At 40.5% G+C, this 23,988-nt stretch overlaps 1 protein-coding gene and 1 non-coding gene across 7 annotated transcripts; both read right to left on the bottom strand.

The window, feature by feature from the left end:
* Positions 1-1,296: 1,296 nt before the first annotated feature.
* NMRK1 (nicotinamide riboside kinase 1) lies at positions 1,297-23,732 on the bottom strand. Of its 6 annotated transcripts, XM_025423293.3 has the most exons (11): positions 23,517-23,622; positions 23,031-23,099; positions 20,188-20,251; positions 15,196-15,286; positions 14,864-14,912; positions 14,413-14,511; positions 9,354-9,486; positions 9,205-9,276; positions 8,199-8,305; positions 6,185-6,268; positions 1,297-2,234 (listed from the first exon to the last, which is right to left on the bottom strand). In XM_025423293.3, exons 3-11 carry the CDS (start codon positions 20,214-20,216, stop codon positions 2,215-2,217), a joined length of 684 nt encoding a protein of 227 aa, XP_025279078.1. In that variant the 5' UTR covers positions 20,217-20,251; positions 23,031-23,099; positions 23,517-23,622; the 3' UTR covers positions 1,297-2,214. The 6 variants fall into 6 exon arrangements, with proteins under 6 accessions (XP_025279078.1, XP_025279082.1, XP_025279079.1 ...); XM_025423297.3 differs by lacking the exon at positions 8,199-8,305 and having other exon boundaries at positions 23,517-23,723; XM_025423294.3 differs by lacking the exon at positions 23,031-23,099 and having other exon boundaries at positions 23,517-23,638.
* LOC112645739 (small nucleolar RNA SNORA12) lies at positions 3,468-3,581 on the bottom strand. The gene has a single exon (XR_003127230.1). It is a non-coding gene; the product is annotated as a small nucleolar RNA SNORA12 (small nucleolar RNA).
* Positions 23,733-23,988: the final 256 nt, after the last annotated feature.

Genomic DNA, 23,988 nt, shown 5'->3' with positions numbered 1-23,988 from the left:
GAGCCACTCAGGCGTCTCCTTTTTATGATTTTTGAATTGCTGCAAAAGCAGAGGTGCCAGATAAAATACAGGACAAATCTGAATTTCAGAAAAACAACAGCCTTACATATGTAGTATTTGAGACTTATTTATGCTAAAGTTATTTATAAGTAACTACAGAGTATCTGAAGTTCAAATTTAACTGTGTCTTCTAATTGTGTTTTGTTTTGTTTTTTCCCTAAATCTGACAACTCTATGTACAAACTTTGGACTGCCTGCTTTGAACTTAAAACAAACAAACAAACAAACAAATAAAAAAACCAGTGAGTTTAAGCTACTACTCCTCAAATGATATATTGGTTGCCTGTGAATTCATTCTTGATGTAATAGGAATTTATCTTTGTACCCAATATTTTTTGTGTGTTCATCACATGCTAGACATGTGCTGATTCTCAGGGGTGTGTGTGTAAATAAGTCACAGTGGCAAGGCCTGCCTTCATGGAGCTTCTATGTAGCTGGAGAGACTGCCACAAAATGAGCGATTCTGCATGTGATAGTATAATTACAATAGTGCTTTGAAGGACAAGTAGGGGAGCCTTGAGAGCATCTCAGAGGGAAGGATGAGAGAAGTCTTCCTTGAGTAGGACCTCAAGGCACTCTGAAGGAGGGGCAGGAAGGGCAGGCTGGTTGGAGGGAAGGGTTGTGGAAGTTCACTCTGAGCATCTGGAATGCGGCAGGAAGGGTCCTGGTAACTCTGAGGAGAGGAGGTCACGGCACTGAACAGCAAAAAGCTGAGTGATGGGCAATGAGAACAGACAGGCACAGAGAAGCTGGTTCAGGGAATGCTTTGGAGGCCATACTAAAGATTTGAGCCTTATTCTATGCTACGGTCAGATATCACATATCTGCATATCATCTTACAAAGAGGAAATAAAGGCTTTCAATAGTTTGAAATAAAGACTTCCCATAATTCAATCAAGTCATAATAGCTATCAGGTGGAAGAACCGCCATTTGAGCTTTGTTGTTTTTTGCTTTCTGTGTAGTGTGTGTGATCAAAAACTTCCTAATTATCATTGAGTACAAACTAGTTAGAAATACAGAAAAGGGACTCCTGGGTGGCTCAGTGATTGAGCATCTGCCTTTGGCTCAGGGCGTGATCCCGGGATCCTGGGATCGAGTCCCACATCAGGCTCCCTATGGGGAGCCTGCTTCTCCCTTTGCATGTGTCTCTACCTCTCATTAGTAAATCAATAAATAAAATCTTAAAAAAAATACAGAAAAAATGAGGGCTGATAAAATGAATCTGTAAAGACCAGTTAAAGTTATTGTAACAATATGTTTATATTTGTAAAGATTTAAAGGATTGGGAGTAATCCACCTGTTACAAAACAAGAGGTTGATCAGTACAGTAGATAATCTTAATTCCAGCATTGAAAGAGGCTTCAAAATATTATATAATTCAGATCTCCTGTCTGTTCTTTTCAGTGAAAGGAACATCATGTAAGTAACCGTAACTGATTTCTGTGACTTTAGACCATTGGTTTGACAGAAAAATAAAACACAAAGAAAATATTCCCTGTTATAACAAAGTATCAACACAAGTAACACAATGATCCACTGGTTTTACATATATGTAAGAAAGAGTAACAAAACACGCACACACAAAAAGACACTCTGGTAAGTGACTGCTACTCCTGCCAAAGGCTTTATTTGCAGGAAATAGGCATTGGTATTGGATGGTAATGAATATTATAGAAAATCTAAAAATAGAAAAATATCAGTGTGCATTGAATCTAAGGCAAATGCTTTGTGATATATGAGGGGTGTGTATATATACACACACATCACATACATACACATACCTACATAAACACACATAGACAAGCACAATAGATTACATATATACTGGATTGTGATGTAAATATTATTTTGTACTCTGGGTCCCATTCAGAAAAGTTTGACAATCATTGGTCTAGAGAAATTGACTCATTTGTGAACTATGCTATTTCTCTACTCCGTGGAGGGAAAACAAGTCATTAAGGTAAATTCCTGTCCAGTGGTGTGGATAACTGTTTACTGTTCCACATGTCAGGGAAACCATGTGTGATAACACAAACAACGGAACCAACAACTGTTATCATACCAAAGTACATATTGTATCTTGGTTAAGATCCTCAAACATACTCCTTGGAGTTTCCTAATTCATCTGAGGAAGGACTCAGTGCACTCCATCTTTATGTTGTTACTTGCAAACCTTGAAAACAAATACAAGTAGAAAGAAATTAATAGAGAATTCCAATTCTCATTTTGTTAAATCTTCGCACGTAACAACAGTAAATCTTAATAGAATATTAAGATTACAGGGAATCTGGAGCCAGAAATGCTGCTTTTCCATAGAGAACCAAATAGAGGCCATGTCTCATTCTTTTAATCCTTCAACTAAATTTAAGCCCATCTTAAGATACCAGACATCTAATTTCATTTGCAATTGGTATAACAGTTATTGGCTTCAAGGAATGAAACAGTTTGCAAATTAGAAGAATATCACGGAGGGTGGCTGGTTGTTGTAGAATTACTACTACTACAAGGAGTATTATCCTCGATTTAGAAAGAGTATGAGTAATTTTGCTCTTTTTTCTTAAACCAAGGAAGCCTAGCTGAAAACTTGGTGACTTTGGCTTGAAACTCAATGATAAACCTATTGCATTCATAGTATAGAGTTCATGTCAGAGAAACAAATTTTTTTGGTGTAGTATTTAATTTCTGAAGTATATACATACAAATATGATTATATTCTATGACCAAGCAAGTGCTACTTCTGAAAAACTTTAATTCCAGAAGAAGGAAACAAGTCATATGTGCAGATATTTTGACAGCATGTTATTTGCCAATGTGAAAAACTTGTAGCAGTACTAAAAACTCAACAATTGTGAAAAGGATCATTAATCCTATGATAATTTGGGCTACTATATTATATATTAGGTCATTATACTATTACTTTTAATTGAACATTATATTTTAAATTTGATATAGAAAAATACCAAAAGAAAAATTAAATTTTATTTTGTAATTTCTTATTTCTTTGATTTGAAACAAGACATATGACATCTTTCCTCTGCACTGAGATGTCAATGCCAAGTCTTAAAACTCACTTTTAATAAGCAAAGTAGAACTCAGCCCTGATTCCTTTAACTGGAAGAACTGTTTAGTTTGACTCAGTTTCATAATATAATAAACTCTATAAAGTTCCTTTAAATATTAAATACTAATGTAAAAGCAGAAATGAGCATGGTGATGAACCATGTAACCATATAAGACTTATGTGAACAGCAAAAATATTGGATGTGTACACATTAAGATGTTAATATTGCTGATTGGTGGGAATTCAAGTGATTATTTTCTCTCTTTTTCATATTAAAACTTTTTGCATAGTTAATATGCTTTTATAATGAGATGGAAATACACATTTTTTCCCCTTATTCTTTCTACATGTGGGAGCCAATCTCCCATCAAGTCTTGCCAGCTTCTATCTAGTATATGTGGCAGAGTCAGGCTCCCTTGAAAACCTAACAAGTATGCCAGAGAACAAACCCCCACTATGAAAATAAACTCTCTCAAAAGGAGTTTGGATGTTCTGGTGGCTAGACAGCCTTGTCATTGTGAGAATAGATTATGGTTAAATTTTGCCTCAAACACTGAATTTAAACAAGGATTAAATTAAATGTATAACTTTATGTTCTTACTCTCTTGGGTCATTTGTTTCATTAATAATTAAATTCAAACTCTGCTCCATCTCACTGTTATTATTTTATCACAATTCTGATTTTATGTATTTAGAATGGAAGGTTAGTTCAGCAGGCTTATGAGAGGTTATGAGGAGACTGCAGAGTAGTCCGCTGGAACCTCGGAAAGGCCTTTGCTAGCTCAGCCCCCAACCGTGGGTTAAACCAGGCCATGCTGAGGATCCCTCCAAGCAGCTTTGCCAGGGCACCATGGTTGCAAGAACTGGGAAAGGTGTAGGTTACTATAAATAACACCATCATTTATTTATGCAACTAGAAAAAAAAAACTAATATAGATCTTAAGAGGTAAGAAAAGCTGATCTGCTTTGGATTTTGTCTCATCTTAACATTTGTTTTTTTTTGTTGTTGTTGTTTTGTTTTTTCTACTCAACTTTATCTGATATCTAGAACACAGACAAGATAGACTTAAAAGGTACAGGTCCTTTTAAAGGTCCTTACTAGCCTCTAGGACATAAGCAAGGAAAGAAGAGGGTTGCCACACACATGGACATGTACTTTCTTGTGGGCTTTCATTAGCTGAGATCAAGAGTCAGACACTTAACTGACTGAGCCACGTAGGCACCCCTTCTTGTGGGCTTTCAGTGTCCATCAAAACATACCTGTTGTTCTTGGGCCTCGGAACAGATGGCAGAGGCTGGCATTTGGCATGGAATGAAATGCAGTTTGCCTGAGCTACTGATTAAGGCTCCTTTCATCTTTATCAGGAGATGGATCACAAGGCCAAACTCCAAAGTATGACTTAGTCACTACAAAAATGGACGTAAGCACTGGCCATTATCAAGAGGATGGAAAGGTACGGGTGTCCAGCTGCTAAAACACCCTCAAGTATCTCGTTAGGGCCAGAAAGGGAGCCAATAACTCTCAGAAGAGTGGCTCTGGCTCAGCTGCTATCATTTATGAAGGCTGAACTCCTTCCTCCCTTCACCCCACACTCTTTACAGCCCATGTCGGTGCCCTGAGCTTCCCTGCCTTTCATCAAAGTAACAGACAGCAGGGATGGGCAGGCATATCTGCCAAGGACTGTAAGTTCCACTTAGGAGAAACTTTAAAATGGTCCTGAAGTTTCTTCAAATGCGTTCATGCCCACAGGAAGGGCTAATCCCAAAATGAGGAGTGTGTGGGATCAATAGGCTGGTTGGGCTTAATCCCCTCATAAGATAGGAATTTACTGAGAACAAAAGAAACCTAATTCTTGTTAAGAGATGATGACATCTGGACTAGGGTAGTTGCTTCTTAAAAGCACGTCCTATTCTGCACTGCAGGAGTGACTCCCACTGTCTCCTCAACAAGATGGTTGTATTTTGCATGTGTTAACCATGAAAACCCTTTGAGTACAAATAGTTCGAATATTATAGCAGCTGGATCCCCGCCTGCTTTTTCATCCTCCTTATGGTTTCTACTTCCTGCTCTGCTTTTCCTTTGTGGAATTTCTCCTGCTAAACAGGAGAGAAGATGAGTACACGGTCCAGCCCTAGCCAATCAGAGTGTGCCACCTCCCTGGCCAAAGTGGTGAGGTTAGCACAAGCCACATGACCCAAGCAGGACCAACCAAAATCTTCCCTGGGGCTTTCTAGCTGAGCTAAAATGCAAAACTGCTTTTTACAAAACTGTTTAAAATTCTTTTAGTGAGAATCATATAAAAGCTCCTTGGAACCCAATACCCAGCTTCAACATTTATCAACTCATGGGAAATCTAGAGAAAGGATAAACTGTCTTTTTCTACTGGGGATTTTACACGGAGGAGAATGCTGCTGCCAACACCCAACATATCTGTCAGTGGAGAGAGTCTGACTTCCAAAGAAACCCAAATACAACGTGGAATTGTGGCAGAGCCTTGAAGGTTATATTTGAGCTCCTTAACCCAGCAAGCCTGAAGCCATAGCTACCCCCTGTGCTTTCTTTCTGCTTAAGTCAGATTAAGGAGGGTTTCTGGTACTTGCAAAATGTGTCATCTAATACGAAAACCTTAAAGAAACATTCAATAAATATTTTTTTTAATATCGTGTGTTTATTTTTGAGGGATTTGGGAAAATAAATTCATGGGAGATCTTTAAGAGTAATAAAGGAGAAGAGGTGCTCTAGACATATTTAAAAGAGATCACCAGCCTTTTAACTTCACTCTGCCCAAAGGATAATTTCAGTCCCACTGAAATAATAGCCATCTACTAAAAAAGTTAAACTATGTAATGTAAACATCATTAAGGGATGTAACAATGGGTGGATATTTTTACCCTTAAATAAAAAAAACCCTCATAAAAAAAATAATCAAGTCCCCAAACCCATTCTTTAAAGCAATGAATGAATGCATACAATCACTCCTATATGAGCATTCTGGTAAACCATTCGTGGGTATGTAATGAACTCTTTTCCTGGCTGTTCCTTCACCAGCCACAATACTTACACTTTTGCTTTGCTAGTTCTTGTAATAGATCTTCATACACTTGTGTAAAGAGTTCCTCTTCGGATTTTGTTCCATCTAGGTAAACTAAGGAGAAAGGAGAGCAGTTCAAAGGCCAATGGGCCTATTGGTAGAGGATTCTAACTCTGGCACCTGACATCTCCTAAGAATACTAATAGGTTTAGGGGCACCTGGGTGCCTTAGTCAGTTACATGTCTGACTCTTGATTTTGGCTCAGGTCATCATTTCAGGATGGTGAGATCAAGCCCCGTGCCACATTCTGTGCTGGGCATGGAGCTTGCTCTACCCTTTCTCCCCTCAAAAAAAAAAAAAAAAAAAAAAAAGAATACTAATAAGTTTAAATCAAGAACACAAGACCTTAAACACTTATAAGATTTAAAAGACTGCTTAAAAATGAAACCTTTAATCAGAAAACTGGAGGTAAGAGAGAGAGAGAGAGAAGTTTGAATGTTAAGAAAAGGATGCATAATTTGGGAGGACTTGAATGTGGGAGCAGGTATCCTGGAGAGATGAGATTTGACAGCAAGGCTGTCTATGCCTTAGTCTTCAGGGGACTCGAGGTCTGTTTGGCCTTTATTCCAAAACACTGGACTCTGTTTGCAGGTTAAGCAAAGTGGGGTCATGGTTAGATTGGCCTTTTTTTTTTTTTTTAAGGTTTCATTTTTAAGCAATCTCTCTACCCAACACAGGGCTTGAATTCACAACCCCAAGATCAAGAGTTGCATGTTCCACCTACTGCGCCAGCCAGGTGCCCCTAGATTGGCAATTTAGGTGGAGAGGGAGAGAGGAGCACCCTCCATATCTGTTCTGTCGCCCTGTTCTATTGAACACATACATCTCCCTCTAACATTGCCAGGGGAATCTCAGTAAAATCAGAATTTGGGGTGATCTATGGGTGGCGGCTCAGTGGTTTAGCGTCTGCCTTTGACCCAGGGCATGATCCTGGAGTCCCGGGATCGAATCCCACATTGGGCTCCCTGCATGGAGCCTGCTTCTCCCTCTGCCTGTGTCTCTGCCTCTCTCTCTTTCTGTCTCTCATGAATAAAAAAAAAAAAAACCAGAATTTGGTATCTACCATGTCCTTGTTTAAAACCTCTCTGTAGGGATGCCTGGGTGGCTCAGTGGTTGAGCATCTGCCTTTGGCTCAGGGCATGATCCTGGATTCCCAGAATTGAGTCCCATATCAGGCTCCTTGCATGGAGCCTGCTTCTCCTCTCTCTCCTTGTGTCTCTGCCAATCTTTCTGTGTCTCTCATGAATAAATAAATAAAGAAAATATATAAATAAAACCTCTCTGCAGAGGGCTTCCCACTTCTCCTCAGATAATGACCCAAGTCCTTAACTTGCCTATGACCTTGTAGAGTTGAGATCTTCCTCATGTCGCATCTCCCCCACCCCACCTCGTGGTTTTCTCTACTGAAAATACACCAACCTTTCAGGTGCTATTCCCGCCTTCCTGTCCCTGGCCTTTCCGTGTACTGTCTGGGATGATCTTTTGCCCCCCACCTACCTCCCTTTCCTGTTAAACCCCTCAGAGTGTGGTTTAAGTAGTTCCTCAAGGAAGCCCTCCCTGATTGCTGGGCCTCAGCTAGTCCCCCAGAACTTGGTATCACAGCACCTGGCATAGCTGGAAAGGACATGCTCATGCAGCTAGTATTTTTAACATTTGTTTCCCTGATAGAATGTTGGCTCATAAGAGTAGGGGCTGAGTTTGTCTTATTTTCCTTAATATCAATAGGGCAGTACCTTGAACACAGAAGGCATTCAATTCAATATCTGTTTCATGAATGACCATCTAGAAGTTGACAGGCTTTGACAAAAGCCTTAGAGAAACAGAAACCAGGACAGTCAATCATGGAAGAGCCCAGAGTGTTCTGGCTTAAAGAGTTCCTTTATAATGTAATTCACGAAAAAGATGCCTCCTAAAAATCCTTTCTCTCATGGACTTCGAGCAATGACAAGTAAAGGCCTTCCGTGGAGGGAGAGAAGGCGCTTACCAATGTTCCGGGTGATGTTCTCCATTTCTTGTCTGTGCTTTAGATACATGGGCCACACGTGGCCATCAAAGTACCCTGAGGCATCTGGAGGCTTGTAGACCCTTTTACTATGAAAACACACAGGAAACTTAATGTGCACAGAGACATAAAATTGATAAAGTAAACTAATAATGGTCAGGGTGATGGGAAAAATCACTGAGACTTAATCTAAACAGAATTAAGAGTATACGTTTTAGATTCAATACTAATTAGAAGACAGCAGAACTGATTTAGTTTTCTGATCCAAAAAAACTACTTTTGTAATTCACTATCATTCATAATTATCTCCTCCTACTACAGTGCTTTCTGAGAGAACGAAGAGACAAATATCAATGTGAATAATGACAGAGAACCTGATAGATTGGATTAGGCTTTCAATTAATTGGGTGTTCTTTGTGGCTGTCACAGAATAATGGCTCTCAAATTTAAAATCAATCAACATGGGATTGCTGCATTTGGAGATATAGGAGAGATGAGTCAAATGGTCTGTAGAAGGGCCTTTTCTTAGAAAAGCAATTTGCATTACCTCACGTGGATGACCATTTCTAGAAAAAGATTTTGCTCTTTGTGTAGAAGAGACCAGGCTTCTCTTGTTTGAAAAATGACATATACATATTGCTCAATCATGTTCTTTCCTCATTGTTCCTAAATTTTGTCTTTTAAAAAATGAAAAAAAACTTTTTCTTAAAGAAATTAAAAAAAATTTTACTTAAAAAATTTTATTTAAAAAAAAAAAAAATTTTATTTTTAATTAAGTATGGTTGGCATACAATGTTAGTTTCAATTATATAACGTAGGGATTTGACTTCTCTATAGGTTATGCTATGTTCACCATGAGTGTAGCTACCATCTGTCACCATACAGTGCTATGATAAATACTACTGATCCTATTCCCTATGCTGTACTTTCTATCCTCATAAATTTTGTCTTTTTAATTATAATCCACAAAGGCAGTATCAAAACTCACCTCCTCCTCCTCTTACATTCTTCATATGGAATCGTCAGAAAATAGCTTCTGTTCCATAGAGTGTCTAGAGGCCTACAAAAACAGCATGTTTAGTTTACCAAGTTTTCACCCCATTCATTCAGAATCAATATTAGGTTGAGGATGCTTACTTATAATTAAAGAGAAGGAAGCCTTCGATGATTAATATGGGAATTTCTTCGGTGCTTCCAGAGTCTGTTGATGGGTTTTCCATCCAGCAGGAAATGGTGGACATCATTTCATCCATATTAAGCGCTTCAAGCACTTCAAACAAATATACAAAAATATGAAATCAATACAACAAAAGATTTATGATGTGGCTTTTTATGATGAGTATATCCAGGGCTCTATAAATATATAGAATAGCACTATTTCATTTACCATTCAAAATACCTAATAACAAATATTTCAGAAAAATTTAAATTCTATTACTGACAAATTGGTATGTTTGAAACATTTCTAATATGGAAAATTTCAAATACATATAAAAGTAGAGAGTAGAGTACAATGAACTCCCATGTCCAGCTTTGGCAATCATACATTAATGGCTAATATTGCTTTATTTATAATGTCTATTCCCTCCTAACTAGACCAAAGTTTAACATATTTGGATGACAAAATATCTATAAATTAGTGAAAGATAAATGATATACTGGGGAAAACATCTGCAATATATGTAGCAAAGAACTAAAATACATATCTTTTCTTTTAAGATTTTATTTATTTATTTGAGAGCAAGAGAGCAAGAGAGCAAGAGAGCATGAGTGGGAGGTGCAGAAGAAGAGGGAGAAAGAATCTGAAGCAGACTCAGCCCTGAGCACGGAGCCCAGCATGGGGCTTGATCCCAAGACCATGAGATCATGACCTGAGCTGAAACAGTCAGACACTTAACCAATTGAGTCAGTCAGGCTCCCCAAGAGCTAGTATCTTTAATATATAAAGGGCTCTTACAAGTAAATAAGAGATAAACCATTAGAAATTTTATAAAGGGGTGATCCCTGGGTGGCGCAGCTGTTTGGCGCCTGCCTTTGGCCCAGGGCGCGATCCTGGAGATCTGGGATCGAATCCCACATCGGGCTCCCGGTGCATGGAGCCTGCATCTCCCTCTGCCTGTGTCTCTGCCTCTCTCTCTCTCTCTCTCTCACTGTGTGCCTATCATAAATAAATAAAAATTTAAAAAAAAGAAATTTTATAAAGGATCCAAATATGTCCTTTTTAAACTCTAAAATGTGCATACTTTTTGAGTTTACAATTTCCAGCAAAATATTCCAAAACACTGATTCTCAAAGTGTACTACCTAGACCAGCAGCATTTGTATCACTAGGAATTTACCAGAATAACAGTTTCTGAGCCCTACTCCAGAACTACTGAATTGAGCCATCTGTACTTAGAGGCTTTTTAGTGGAAGGTTTTACAATTATGGATTAACTTATTCGCTAGACATAGGACTGTTAGGATTTTCTCATTGTTCTGGTGTTAGTTTTAGTAAGCTGCATTTTTCAAGGAAATTGTCAATTTCATTTAAGTTTTCTAATTTAGTTGCACAGACTGTTCATAATATCCTCTTATCTCTTTAATGTCTGTAGGATCTGTAGTGGTATTTCCTTTTTTTGTTTTTGATATTTGTAATTTGTGCCTTCTCTTTTTTTCTTGGTCGGTCTTGTTTAATCTTAATCTGATGGAGGATCAGTCAGATTCCTGATTTTATAGGTTTATGTCTTATGCCAAGTTTGTGATGTTTTACACATTTACTTCTTTTTTAGCACCACACCTTTTTTCCTCTCCTGAGACTGCAATGATATTTCTGCTAGTTTCTTTTCAGTCTCTTTTTGGTCTGTTGTTTAGATAGAGTAATTTCTATTGTTCTGTCCTCCAATCCAAAGATTCTTTCCTCTGTCATATTTATTCTGCAGTTGAGCCCATCTTATGAGTTTTAAAATTTTAGTTACTGTATATTGTCAGTTAAGAAATTTCTTTTTTTTTTTTTTTACATCTTCTATTTCTTTACTGAGGCTTTCTAGCTTTTTACTAGATTTAACAATGTTCACAATCACTCGGTGAACCTTTTTATGAATGCTGCTTTAAAATCCTTGTCAGATAATTCCAATATCTGTGTTATCACATAATTGGTGTCTGTTAATTGTCTTTTCTCATTCAAGTTGAGAGTTGCCTGGTTCTTGATATGGCAAGTGAATTTCAGTCTCATTCTAGAAAGTTTGGGTATCATGTTGTGAGGCTCTGGATCCCATTTAATCTCCTTTTTTATAGGCAGTTACCCTGGTTAGGTGTAGTATGCAGGTCCAGGTGGGGGTAAATGGTCATCTCCTTACTGAATCTTACCAACATGGAAATGGAGGTTGCCTTGGTAAAAGGAGGCAAATGGAGGGCTGGTGTGGCTTCCTTGCTCTTGGTGAGGATAGAAGTTCAGGTATCAAATGCATCCTGCTGACAGCAGCTGATGCTCTCTGGGTGAGGAAAGTGGGATGCACTACCTCACATTGCCTCATCCTGCTGCTGCTGCTGCTAGGTGGGTGTAGAAATTCAGTTCCCTGTCTGGCTCAACTGATAGGACTCCTGTGGGGTCCTCTTCCTTGCTGGTGCCAGACAGGTCCAAAAGTCTTGCTCACTGCTTGGCCCTGCTGAACCATGAAGGGAGGATGGTTTTTCTTTTTGTGTTTGGCTACAGTAGGGTATATTATCAAAATGACTTTCTATTTCAATAGGGCACGCTTTTCCTGGTCCTTTGACTACAGGGTACAGGTTTCTTGGGGCTCTTTTGTCTGTACCTATTGATGATTCCATGGCACACCTCTCAAGTACCCCTTCCTGAATATATGACAGGTTAGAAGAAAATCCAAGGAATCACAACCAATCATTCCGCAAGTCCCAAAGGCCAGTCTGTTCTCTCTTTGAGTCTTCCTCTGTTTGCTGTGTTCCATCCAAGGTTTCCAATTATAAGAGTTGGAAAGAGCAAGGAATGTAGCCAACCCGTCTTTGCTGAAACCACAAATACCATTAGTTTTAATATATTTTCATTATTGTTCAGTTAAAAGTATCTTCTGATTTCACGGTGATTTTTTCCCTTAACCCAAGGGATATATAGAAGTGCTTTACTTCGGGTGAAATGTGATGACATCTGGAATTTACTTCAAGAAGACACAGAAGGAGAAAGTGGGTGAGGGCATAGATGAAATATAAATTGGTCATAAGTTCATCGTTTTTAAAAGCCAGATGATGAATTTATGAGAGTTCATGACAGTCTTCTGCCTACTTTTGTATGCAGCTGTTTAAATTTTTCCAGAAAAAAAAGGTATTGATTAATATCCAAGCACTTGAAAGTATTCTATTTTTTGTTACTGATTTCTGATTCAATTCTCTGTGCTTAGAGCATATCTCTATATTACTTCATTCTACTGAAACGTACTGTTGTTCTATGCCCTTGCATATGCCTTCCATTTTAGTTAATGTTCCCTGTATTCTTTTTCTTTTTTCGGGGTGAGGGGATGTAGCAAAGGCAATTCTTTTTTTTTTAATTTTATTTTAAGAAAACAAAAATGTGTATTCTGCTGTGATTGGCTAAATGTTCCATATATATTAGAGTGGTTGTTTGTTGATTACGTTGTTCGAATCAGTTATACCCTTATAATTTTATCTGCTTTTTTCTATTAGTTACTGAGGAAGTTGTGTTAAAAATCTCCCATAATAATTACAGATTTGTATATTTCCTCACGTAGTTTTGTCAGTTTTTGCTTACTGTATTTTGAGGTTATGTTATTGGGTACATACAAATTTTAGATTGCTTATCTTCTTGTTGAATTGACCCATTTATCTCTATTTATCTCTAGTAATAGTGTCTCTAGTGATATTCTTTGTGTTTACTTTGTCTGATATTAGTAGTTATACCAGATTTCTTTCAGTATATGTTCACATGGTATATCTTTTTCTAGCCTTGTCTACTTTTCTTTGTCCTAGTATCTAAATATGTCTCTTATAAGGAGCTTATAGTTGGGCTTTTCTTTCTTTCATTTTTTAAAATCTAGTTTGACTGTCTTTGGAGTATTTTAGTTCATTTAACTTAATGTAGCTACTGCTATATTTGGCTTAAATCTATCATCTTATTCTCATTTTCTATATTTTAATCATCTTTTGATTTCTTTAAATTGTTTTTTACTTCTGACTTATTTTGTATCAACAAAATTTAATGATTCCATTTACTTATAAACTTGATAGCTATACATCTTTAAACTATTCTTCTAGTGATTATCATAAAGATTTTAACATTACCTTGATTTACATTAAATTTGTACATTTACTTAAAAATTTCAGATTTTTCTTTATGCTAGGCTCCTGGAAGTGGGACACTTGACACATGGCATTAATACTTTAAGGTCTTTGGAACATATGCTCAAGCAACCTTCCAGAAAGGTTATATCAATTAATATTCCCATCTATGAAAGTTTTCATTTTATTGAGCCATCATTATGTAATTAGATAACTGTGCAACCATCAGATAATTACTGCTTTAAAAATCTGTTTATGAGGTGAGTGGGGAAAAAAGTAATTTACAACTCTTTGACTATTTCTGAGGTTGACTTTTTATTGTACATTTATTAATCAAATAACCTTTTGCTTCCATGAATAGCTTATTTATATCCTTGGACATCTTTCAATTGGAATATTTCTGTTTTTCTTATCAGTTTATAAGAACTTATTTGAATTAGGAATAATTTTTTGTCAATCATTGAAAACAGACTTTCCTTGTTTAACTCTTACTCTGTAATTACCTTCCTTGCTAATCATTAGAGGGGAAGAAAAGTAAAAAATATCCTGGCTGCAGCTCAAGACACAAGAACAGGCAGTGAGTCAAGGATTTTGCTTCTCTTAAAACTATCAAGTGTCTGTAAGAACTGATTACATAACATTTTTCCTCTCATGTCATCAAAGTTAAAAATAAAGAATGTAGTTTATGGCTTTTTAAGATAGCTGTTTCTGTTGCCAGTTTGCATAAACACTCAGTGGTCATCTTGTTCATGATAAAAGCTGACAAGACCATTAAGTATAGTTTATTAGTATGATATTCTCTATAGGAAAATAAATATCTTCTGATGGACTTTATAATCCTTTGGCTTCAAAGCAGGGTTAGATTGGGCAAGAGAGCGAGGTGAATCCATCTAAAAAATATTCGCTAACCTTTATGAGCAGTGGAAAGAAGAAAACAGCTGTCTAGTCCACCGCGGTCACTGGGAAGGTGAGCCCATTGGATGAGCTTAGAGTTTGCTCCAGGCGAGACTGCAGGGAGGCATCGGGGAAGTATCCTTAGTTATGTGTACCCCAGGCAGGGATGAGCAGAGTACCAACAAACCTACCTTATTCTAGTTTTAGTAGAAAAATCTATTGTTCCAATGTTTTCAGTTTTAAGTAAAAGCCTGGGGAAAAGGTTTCATTTGTTTAAATAGCTGGACATAAACGAGAAAACTTTACAAAAGTATGTGTAAAGGGCAGCACACTTTGATACTGTCTTCATAGATAGTTAACACGTACTTAAGCACATTTTGAAACTGTCTTCACAGATAGAGAAGGTATTTGGGTTTGAAAGAGAAAAATGGACATCAGTGAATATTTCACACACTCATCTACTTACCGTCATACTGCAGAAATCCATTTGTATCTTTCGCTATCTCAGACTCTGGCTGGAAAAAATAACAAGAACCCATCAAAACTGTGCAGGGCAGAAATAATACAATTATAGAATGAAGAGGCGATAAACTTTTACTAAATCCTTTGGAAGACGAGGATAATTAAAATCAGAGCCACACCAATAAGTAATGCCATCTAGTGGATAAGTGGCATTACTGCAACCCTTCACCCCAAAACCTCTGTCCCCTAGCAAAGGCTTTTTGGATGTAATTTAATTAACTTTGCTACTAGAACTTTGTTGTATTAAATGAATGACCTAAGAAGTTTTATAAATACCTTAAAGAAATCATCCTGAGATATGACACTGCAGTTTGGGAGGTGTTTCTGCAAATTCTTAGCCAGTGTTGTCTTCCCGCCATTTGTCACACTGAACAGAAAAAGAAAAAGAAAAAAAAATTGAAAATACCAAGAAGAAAGATGCATCAAAAAAAAAAAAAGATTTTATTTATTTATTTGAGAGAGAGAGGGAGAAGCACCCTCCTGCTGACAGGAAGCCTGCCCCATGTGGGGACTCAATCCCAGGACCCAGGACCACGACCTGAGCCAAAGGCAGATGCTTAACTGCCTGAGCCACCCAGGCGCCCTGAGTAGCGCATTTTAGTGCAAGTATATAAAATTGCATGTGGCCACTGTGATTTTGTTTCAGGGCACCATGGAGAAAAGTGGAGGGCTGGCTTCTGACAAGCCACTTATAACTCAATCACATCTCTGCTGTGATGCCCCCTTTATCATTAAATCTCTGTCCACTTTGGGGCTTGATGGGAAGTCCAGTGAAGCTTATCACATAGAGTCAGTTACATGTCCCTCGTGGCTGGACTGTGTGACGTGGAGGAGAATGCGGACCTTGGCTAACTCCTCTGTGTACCTAGTTTGCCAGAGTCTAGCACCACACAACAGCACATGAGAGGGCCTTCTGTAGTCACTCATTCAGTCAGAGCTTTCATTAACCTGGGGATGCTGCCTCAAAGGGTTTTGTGCACTGATTCGTGGACTTTGTGAACTTGAGTGGGAAAAGAAATGGCATTTTTTATATATTTTTATATACTTTTATTATATTCTAACAGAATTTTAGCTTTTCCTTTAATTATAAATATAAATAACAAACGTCAGTAGTATTAACAGAACCTGTGAAATTTGTTGTCGATAGAAATCAGAGATATTTTCATATCATTTGGGGCAGTTGGGGCAGATATCTTGAAGCGTGATCAATACTCATTATTATTTCAAATTGATGGCAGTTTTTAGACTCACCACTGGACACTGTTATTTAATAAATTAACAAAGAAGTGTATCACAAAGTGATGATTTGATTTTTAAAATATTTTTATAGCTAAATTTCATTATAATAGGTTTCCTTTATATTTTTGTTTTTATTTTTTAAAGATTTTATTTATTTATTCATGAGATACAGAGAGAGAGGCAGAGACACAGGCAGAGGGAGAAGCAGGCTCCTTGCAGGGAGCCCGATGTGGGACTCGATCCCAGGGCCCCAGGATCACGACCTGAGCCAAAGGCAGATAGATGCTCAACCACTGAACCACCCAGGTGCCCCTCCTGTATTGTTTTGTGCATTAAAAAAAAAAAAAAGATTTTACTTATTTATTTGAGACAAACAGAGGCAGAGATGTAGGCAGAGGGAGAAGCAGGCTCCCCACGCGGAGCCTGATGCAGGACTCAATTCCAGGACCCTGGGATTACAACCTGAGCCAAAGGCAGACGCTCAACCACTGAACCACCTGGGTGTCCCCTATTTTGTGTATTTAAAACCGAATTTTCATGGCACAAAAAACTCTTAACTGCATATTTATTTGCAAGAACCTGTGCTTAATCCTAGGTGAGATACATTGCAATGTATTTATAATCTAGACAAGAAACTAATATTCATTCATCAAAATTGTTTACTGACTATAATTCAATTATTACCCAAATACCTTATACCTACAAAGTACAAGGAACTTGATTCAAAAGTTTTTTGTTTTTGTTTTTGTTTTTTGCCTTAGAATACACAATTGGGTAGGATATGGGCATAGTTATCTTGGAAAAGACAGGAGATGTGCTTGGGTGGCTCATTCTCTTCAGCATCTGATGCTGATTTTGGCTCAGGTCCTGTTCCCAGGGTCCTGGGATCAAGCCCCAAGTTGGCTCAGTGGGGAGTCTGCTTCCTCCTTTTCCTTTACCCCTCCCCCTGCTTGTACTCTCTCTCAAATAACTAACTAAATAAACAAATCTTGGAAGAAAGAAAGAAAGAAAGAAAGAAAGAAAGAAAGAAAGAAAGAAAGAAAGAAAGAAAAGAAGAGAGAGAGAAAGAAAGAAAGAAAGAAAGAAAGAAAGAAAGAAAGAAAGAAAGAAAGAGAAAGAAAGAGAGAAAGAGAGAGAGAAAGAACAGGAAAGTGGGTGGGTGTTACCCTTTGCCTTGGAGAAATACTGGTATAAAATTTCTCCCCTTTAACAAAAATGTCTATAATTCGCACTGAGTTTCCATAGTTCAGATACTGAACTTTGGCTTAAAAGAGATAGTAAACAGGGCTAACTTTATTATAGTATGAGCAACCTGGCCAGAAAATGTGTCATTTTCGAGACTTATCTCTTTCAAATGATACACAGTCAAACCAACACTGACTTAACTGGAGAGAGACAGTGAGAAGCAAGCACTCCAGTTTTGAAGACTTGGAGGAGGCAGACCAGACAGTATAGGTCAGAGAGATGGGAGGGGGGATTTAACAAGAATTTAAAAGAATTTAGCAAGTCGGAATTGCACAAGTTCATGCCTACGATCCATACTAGGAATCCTGGTCAGGTGACAGCCTTAAGACTAACTCTTCTCTTTCAGCATGCTCAAAACCACCACGCACCACCAAATTCCTGACCACCATCACGTGCCCTCCTACCTCAGGGCAAGAGTCCCCAGACAGGTGCATGCTTTATCTTAGGGTAGGGGGAAGGAAAATGAATAACTGTTTGAGGACACTTCCTTCTTTGTTCACAACAGCCAAATAAATGCACAAGTCCTGGTCCATTTGTTTTTTGTCCAAGAGACAGGAGGGGGAGTGTATTTGGAATAGGACAGTGGGCTAAGCAGAAGTTAAAAAGGCTGTCTATAGGTACTTAAGAGGAAAATCCTTTCTGCAGAAAGCAGATATTCATATTACTATTTTACAGTTGAGGAAACTAAGGACTGAAAGACTATATACTCATAAAACTTGCCCAAGGTACAACTAGCAAGTCATGAGGAAGGGATACAAAGTCTAACTCTAAAGCCCATGGATCTTTTTTTCCCCAAAACCCTTAATATTTTTTAACATCACAGAATTCTGTGAGAATCTGTTGAAGACTATCTGCCCCTCGCCCAGAAAAATGAACATCTTCACATTGGCACTAAATTTTCAGGAGGATCCTGAATGACCCTTGACTCCTTTGGAACCCCTGCTATTCCTTGATGTCTTAACCAAATGATGACTTCATAGCAGAGCAAGTGGTTAAGTATACAAGGAGGATACAACACTGAGTCTGGAAGAAGGAAGAAAGGCAGGAACAGAGGTCACTGCAGCTGAGTCCAGCAGGTGCTTTAAATGCACAGAAGCAGCATTAAAATGAAATCCTGGCACTCTCCAAGGAAGAGACAGTGAAGAAGAGGCTTTCTTAGCACCTAATACACGTGACAAGGAAGCATGAGACAGGTTTGTACATCTGGAACATTGAGAAGAGGGCATTTTATTCCTACATACACAGAATGAAAGTTGTTTTGGATGCCAGAGTAGAACTGGCAGCTGCCTCCCCAGGTTCTACCCCTGTTTCTGGGGTGTGGTTTGGACTGACTCGACTGTCAACTATAGAGCAGGGCCTCGCTAGCCTAAGCTAATCGGGGCAGGACCACCCATTTTGCCACAGTGACTGTGTGTATGTGGTACAGCTAGTCTGGTCAAAGAGAAACTCATGATCTGGAGGAAGAGAGGCATTTTGTTTTTGTTTTTTTTTTTACCCTAGTAGCAGGCTAAGAAATACAAATTCCCAGCACCCAGCGGTATCCCCTCTGGCCCAAAAAGTGGAGTCAACTCTAGGATGAATCCCAATGGATGAAGACACAAAGAAGAGATAGAAAGAAATGGAGTCTTCAGTGAGTTCCTGTATCAAACCTTTCCTGCAGCTTATCTGCCCCTGAAGCTGATACGTTTCTTTTAGTATTTATGGATAGTCTTCATACACCAGGATATTCAGATTCTGTTCCAGGTAACTGGTAACCACTGCATATCGTTCACCAGGTAAGAGAATAACTAAAAATTTCTGCAAGAAGATTCAACTGGTGGAGAGGTATGTAGGAAAGGTTAAGAGAGGGAGGCAATCAAGGAACGAGGGTGGCACTGAGTGCAGAAGGGGAGGCATAGCCAAGAGAAGCAATGCGGAGAAAAACAAAACTTGGATTCTGGTTCGATGGGAGCATGACGAGGCAGAGCTCTGACACCGGGTTCATCCCCTTTACCTCTGATTACTTATTATAGTAACATAATACAGTGATCCCCCCCAAATTCCAGACTTTTAAGTCTCAAATATCTTATGAATTGGACTCCACATAATGTGTGTATTCACACATTACTCAGAAGAAAGCTGAACATAACACAGTAGCAAAGTAGACAGCGTCCTTTGGAGCTGGCATTGGTGTCTTATTTGCATGTATACCTCTGGTACCACAGGTAGGGTGACCATGTAATTGAGGACGCTTTTGATGGGGGGACAAACACAACTAATAACCATGCCAGGGCAATAGGTTCATAAGGATAATAAGGATAGGGACACCTGGGTGGCTCAGTGGTTGATTGTCTGCCTTCGGCTCAGGGCGTGATCCCAGGGTCCTGGGATTGAGTCCTGCATCGAGCTCTCCGCAGGGAACCTGCTTCTCCCTCTGCCTGTGTCTCTGTCTCTCTCTGTGTCTCTCGTGAATAAATAAATAAAATCTTTTTTTTTTTTTAAAGGATAAGGATAGAAGGTGTCTAGTGTCAACTCCAGCAAAGAAATGGGAAAGCAGGCATATTTTGCTTCCTGACGGTCCTCTTTCTCTAGGAGTCTAGGAGATTCCTAGTCTCTAGGAGTCTAGGAGACTCTCCCATCTCCTGTTGCCATTTCTGTAACCAGCATGCCACTGTTTTATATTTGCCAGGGACCTGCTCTCTTCTTTGGGAATCCTGACTCCTCCATCCCCTACCACATCCACATGAAAACACCCTTTGGACATCCTGAGTACCTCCACCAGTTGTTTGTAGCAAAATTACTCACCCACTGATTCCAATGACAAATGTTTTCATAATTAGCTTTGAAAATCAAGTCTTCCTGAAATTTCCTAAAATTAAACAAACAAACAACAAATCAAATGCTTATCACTGGGATGTCTAAAGAAGTAAAAGAGTCTGAAATTAAGAGAGCCAGCTGAGGGGGAAAGATGACCATGATCTCTGGGCGACCGTGCCCCTGGATTAGCCACACTCAGTAGAAGAGCTTCACAAGGTACCAGCTTCTCTCTGCTAGACTGACTCTATGCTAAATGCAACAACTGGTGTGTGCTCAACAGGCCAAAGTCTCAGAGAACACACATTACAGAGTCTCATAACTCTGAAATTCAGTTTCAAGATTCAGTTCCCTGGAGATGACCTATGTTATTTCCCCTATACCAGGAACCCACAGAGCTTGCCTCTCTCCCTCTTCAGAAATGAGGGCAAAACATCACTGCTGGTCAGAGGCAAAAGGAAGTTAATTCCCTTTAAGGGTGTTATTTCCTTACTCAAAAACCTAAGTCCAAGGCCAGGGTAGACAGATTTCTTCAGAAAAGGGCCAGGTAGTAAATATTTGAGGTTTTGTGAGCCCAGAGGCAAACTCAAGCTTATTACGTAGGTACTTATGTAACAAGAGAGAAAACAGATTTCTACAATGTTTTTAACGAAAGTCAAAACAAAATAATTGATTACAATTTTGTTGTTGCAATAAATGTCTACTAATGAGAAGAATGGAATTCCTTTCTGATTGGGATAATATTTCTTTTACTGGATTTCAAAGTTCGTGTTCTCAAACAGAAAACTGTTGGCAAACTTTCAGGCCCAGAGCCATATTTTAGCCACCAGGCCATTATCTGTTTACCTCAGATCTGGGGGGTGGGGAGTAGAAGGCAGTTTCACACAGGGCCCCCTAAGGTTCCATAAAGCAGTCCTGCGGATAGTCTAATGAACCATTTCTACCTCTTTATGGGAAAGATGAGCCTCAGCTGGAGGGGACCTCAGACTAGTGGTTCCTGAGGGTTGCCTGGACTAATGCTGTTCTTTATCCCCGGACTTCTCTGGTTGGATGATCGGGGATCTAAACTGGGCCACTGGGGTGAGTGGTCCCTGAGCTGGAGAACCCCCAGCAGCCCTCCCAGTTCCTATCTGGCCCTGACCTATGTCCTAGCAAGTCCATTGCTTTCTTCTTTCCAACCTGTTAAAAAGTACTTTATTACCAAGAGCAAAGAAAGGATGCTGCACATGTGCTAGCTTTATTGTGAGGCTCTCATGTATAATGGATGGCATTTTTATTGATGTATTATTAATAACTGAGCACACTGAAAGGCAAGGACTACTGGTCCCCCTGCTTCAGGCCACATCTGTGCATACACCTGAGGATACTGGATCAATTACATAGCAGGCAAATAAGGAGTGTGATTGTGGCACTGGCAAGATGCTTGAGGGGGGTTATTTGGGTGGAAACTAGCAATTCAGAAACAAAGGGTGAGGGAGAGTCAAGAACCTACTTACAAAATTGCTTGCATTCAGGAGGGGATTCCCACAGTCAAATGCAAGTTTTTACCAAAACAGGAACCCTTAATTCTGTATTAGTTGGCTAATACAGCTATGACCCAAGACAGTGTTTGTGTCAATGTTGGGCACAGTCTATTAGCATTTAACAATGTGACAATGTGGTGGGAGGGGTGAGGAACTGGGAGAAGCAGAATCAAGACAGGTGCTGGGGGGAGGGTGGGCCGAGGAATCCTAGATGCCATTAATTTCAAAAACCTCATTGAATGCACAGGGCAGCACCAGGTGAACTGCAAATTCAGGAATGGAATTGTCTACCTCCACACCACTTGGTGTTATTACACTGCCTGTTGCCTTCCTTAAGAACTATTTTAAAATCACACTTAAAAACTTGCAGTCAAGAGTTGCCAGACTCCAGATACATACAGCAGATTCCATAGGCGTTACAAGCTTCAACTACAAACTAAATCACTGGATGTCTCTGGAGAGACAACCGTTTGCAAATTTCAGTCTCATCAATCAGGGGCATCTGATTACTGGGAAAATATACTACCTCCAATCTCATGGGATATTTATGTACCTTATTCTCCCAAAAAGTGCAAAGCTTTCTTCAACAGTAGAGTCATTTGCAAACGAGGTGGAGAACAAGCTAAAATAGCCAAGAGCAAACCCAAAATGAGTATTTAAATGTATTTTTTTTACCCTAAGTAAGGTATGTCGTTGAGTCCTTTTTTTCATCACTTGTATGTGCTTATTATGTGTATTCCACTACTAAACATGTGCATCTTGGATCCTAAACTGCAAAATGGTCAAGAGGTGGCATGTACAGAAATCAAATTATTAGGAAGGCACCAGCTCTCCAATACAAATGGGACGACAACATGCGGATCGTGCTTTTCCATGCATCTAAAGGGCAGTCTGGTATTTTTAAGCCAGTGAAGTGTTTCAGGACTTCTCACTCACTTGCTTTATTCCACAGTTATTTTGATTATCTTCTTTCCCCACAACAGGGAAGTCTTTTCCTACTATTGTCTAAATTCTGCTCCCTTTTAGTGAACAGAAATCTCCCACGGTAAGAATTTCTGAATACTCAACCCATGCCCCCTTCCCGTGGAATCACTTTCCTCTTTCCCTAATCCCCGGGGCGAAAACTTTCAAGCCTCATTTTAGATAGACTCTCACGTGAAGTTTTTTTTCTCGTCCCTTTTTTCTTCCCCCAAACATACAATTGGTTTCTAAGACCGTGCTACTTGAAACTGAATGCACGCTGCATTTCTTGTTTGCTCCGGCCCTTGCCTCCCCTTGGAGGGTCCATCGGCTAGGCCAGGGTCGGCCTACCTCAGCGAAATGCCAGGTCAGTCCATGATTTCATTAGGCTTTGAGGGCAGCCGCTCAGCTCTGCTGTCGCTGCAGAGAAAGCGGCCACAGGCGTTAGTTACATAAGCAAACGAGCGTGGACACCGAGATCCGAATTTCTTATAGTTTCCCAGCGCCCCCAGTTCTTTTGATTTCTTTTCCTCCATTTAAAATGGTAAAAAACCGTCCCCAGTTAGCAGGTGGCAAGCGGGTTGGGGATAAAAGTTTGCGACCTCCCTTAGGGACCAAGACTTGGCGCTCCGAGCCTGGAGACTTGTCTCCACAACCTGTGTCTCACGCGGCGTGGGAGCAGCTCGCCGCGCACGCGGTCCCCGTCCCCGTCCCCGTCCCCGACCCCGACCCGGCAGGCCCTCTGTCCGCGTCCGGGCGGCAGGGCCCCGCGCGGCTTGCAGGGCGCGGGCAGGCTGCAGCCGCGGGCCTCGGCGGCCGGGTCGCGCAGGTACTCACCGGGCGCGGGGCCGGGCCCTCCCAGGCCGAGCGGCTCAAGATCGCCGGGCCGACCCGCCGCGACCCCCGCGACCCCCGCGACCCCCGCGACCCCCGCGGCCGGCTCGCCTCGAGGCCCACCGCCCCTCCCTGCGCGCCCCTGCCGGGGCCCGGGCGGCCAACCGAGGCGATCCGTCGCGCCCCGGGCCGGACGCGGTACCGGCTGCAGCGCCCGCGGGGCGGGGCGGGGCGGGGCGGGGCGGGGCTCCGGCGACCTCGGCGCACCTCGCTCCCCCGCGCTCTCCGCCCCCGCCCTCGGCCGCGGCGCGCTCCCGCCGCCGTGCGCGCCGCCCGCGCCCCCGCCGCGCCGCAGCTGCCAGCCCGGGAGCCAATGAGCGCTCGGCGAGCCGGCGGCCACTTCCTCGTCGGCGGGCCGCGCGCTCGGGAGGCTCGGGCGGCTCGGGCGGCCCCGGGGCGGGGCGCGGCGGGGCGG

Source organism: Canis lupus, chromosome 1 (assembly GCF_003254725.2).
Source record: "Canis lupus dingo isolate Sandy chromosome 1, ASM325472v2, whole genome shotgun sequence".
NCBI lineage: Eukaryota > Metazoa > Chordata > Mammalia > Carnivora > Canidae > Canis > Canis lupus.
This window is presented reverse-complemented; position numbering and strand designations above follow the sequence as displayed.

What these genes read in the sequence shown, in the direction of transcription:
- NMRK1 (XM_025423294.3), bottom strand. Translation starts at nt 20,216, where the DNA reads ATGAAAACATTTGTCATTGGAATCAGTGG. An exon ending in GAACATCACCCGGAACATTG is followed by an intron (nt 6,269 to 8,198) that starts GTAAGCGCCTTC and finishes CTTTCTCCTTAG; the next exon opens with TTTACCTAGATGGAACAAAA. An exon ending in AGAACTAGCAAAGCAAAAGT is followed by an intron (nt 2,235 to 6,184) that starts GTAAGTATTGTG and finishes TTTGTTTTCAAG; the next exon opens with GTTTGCAAGTAACAACATAA.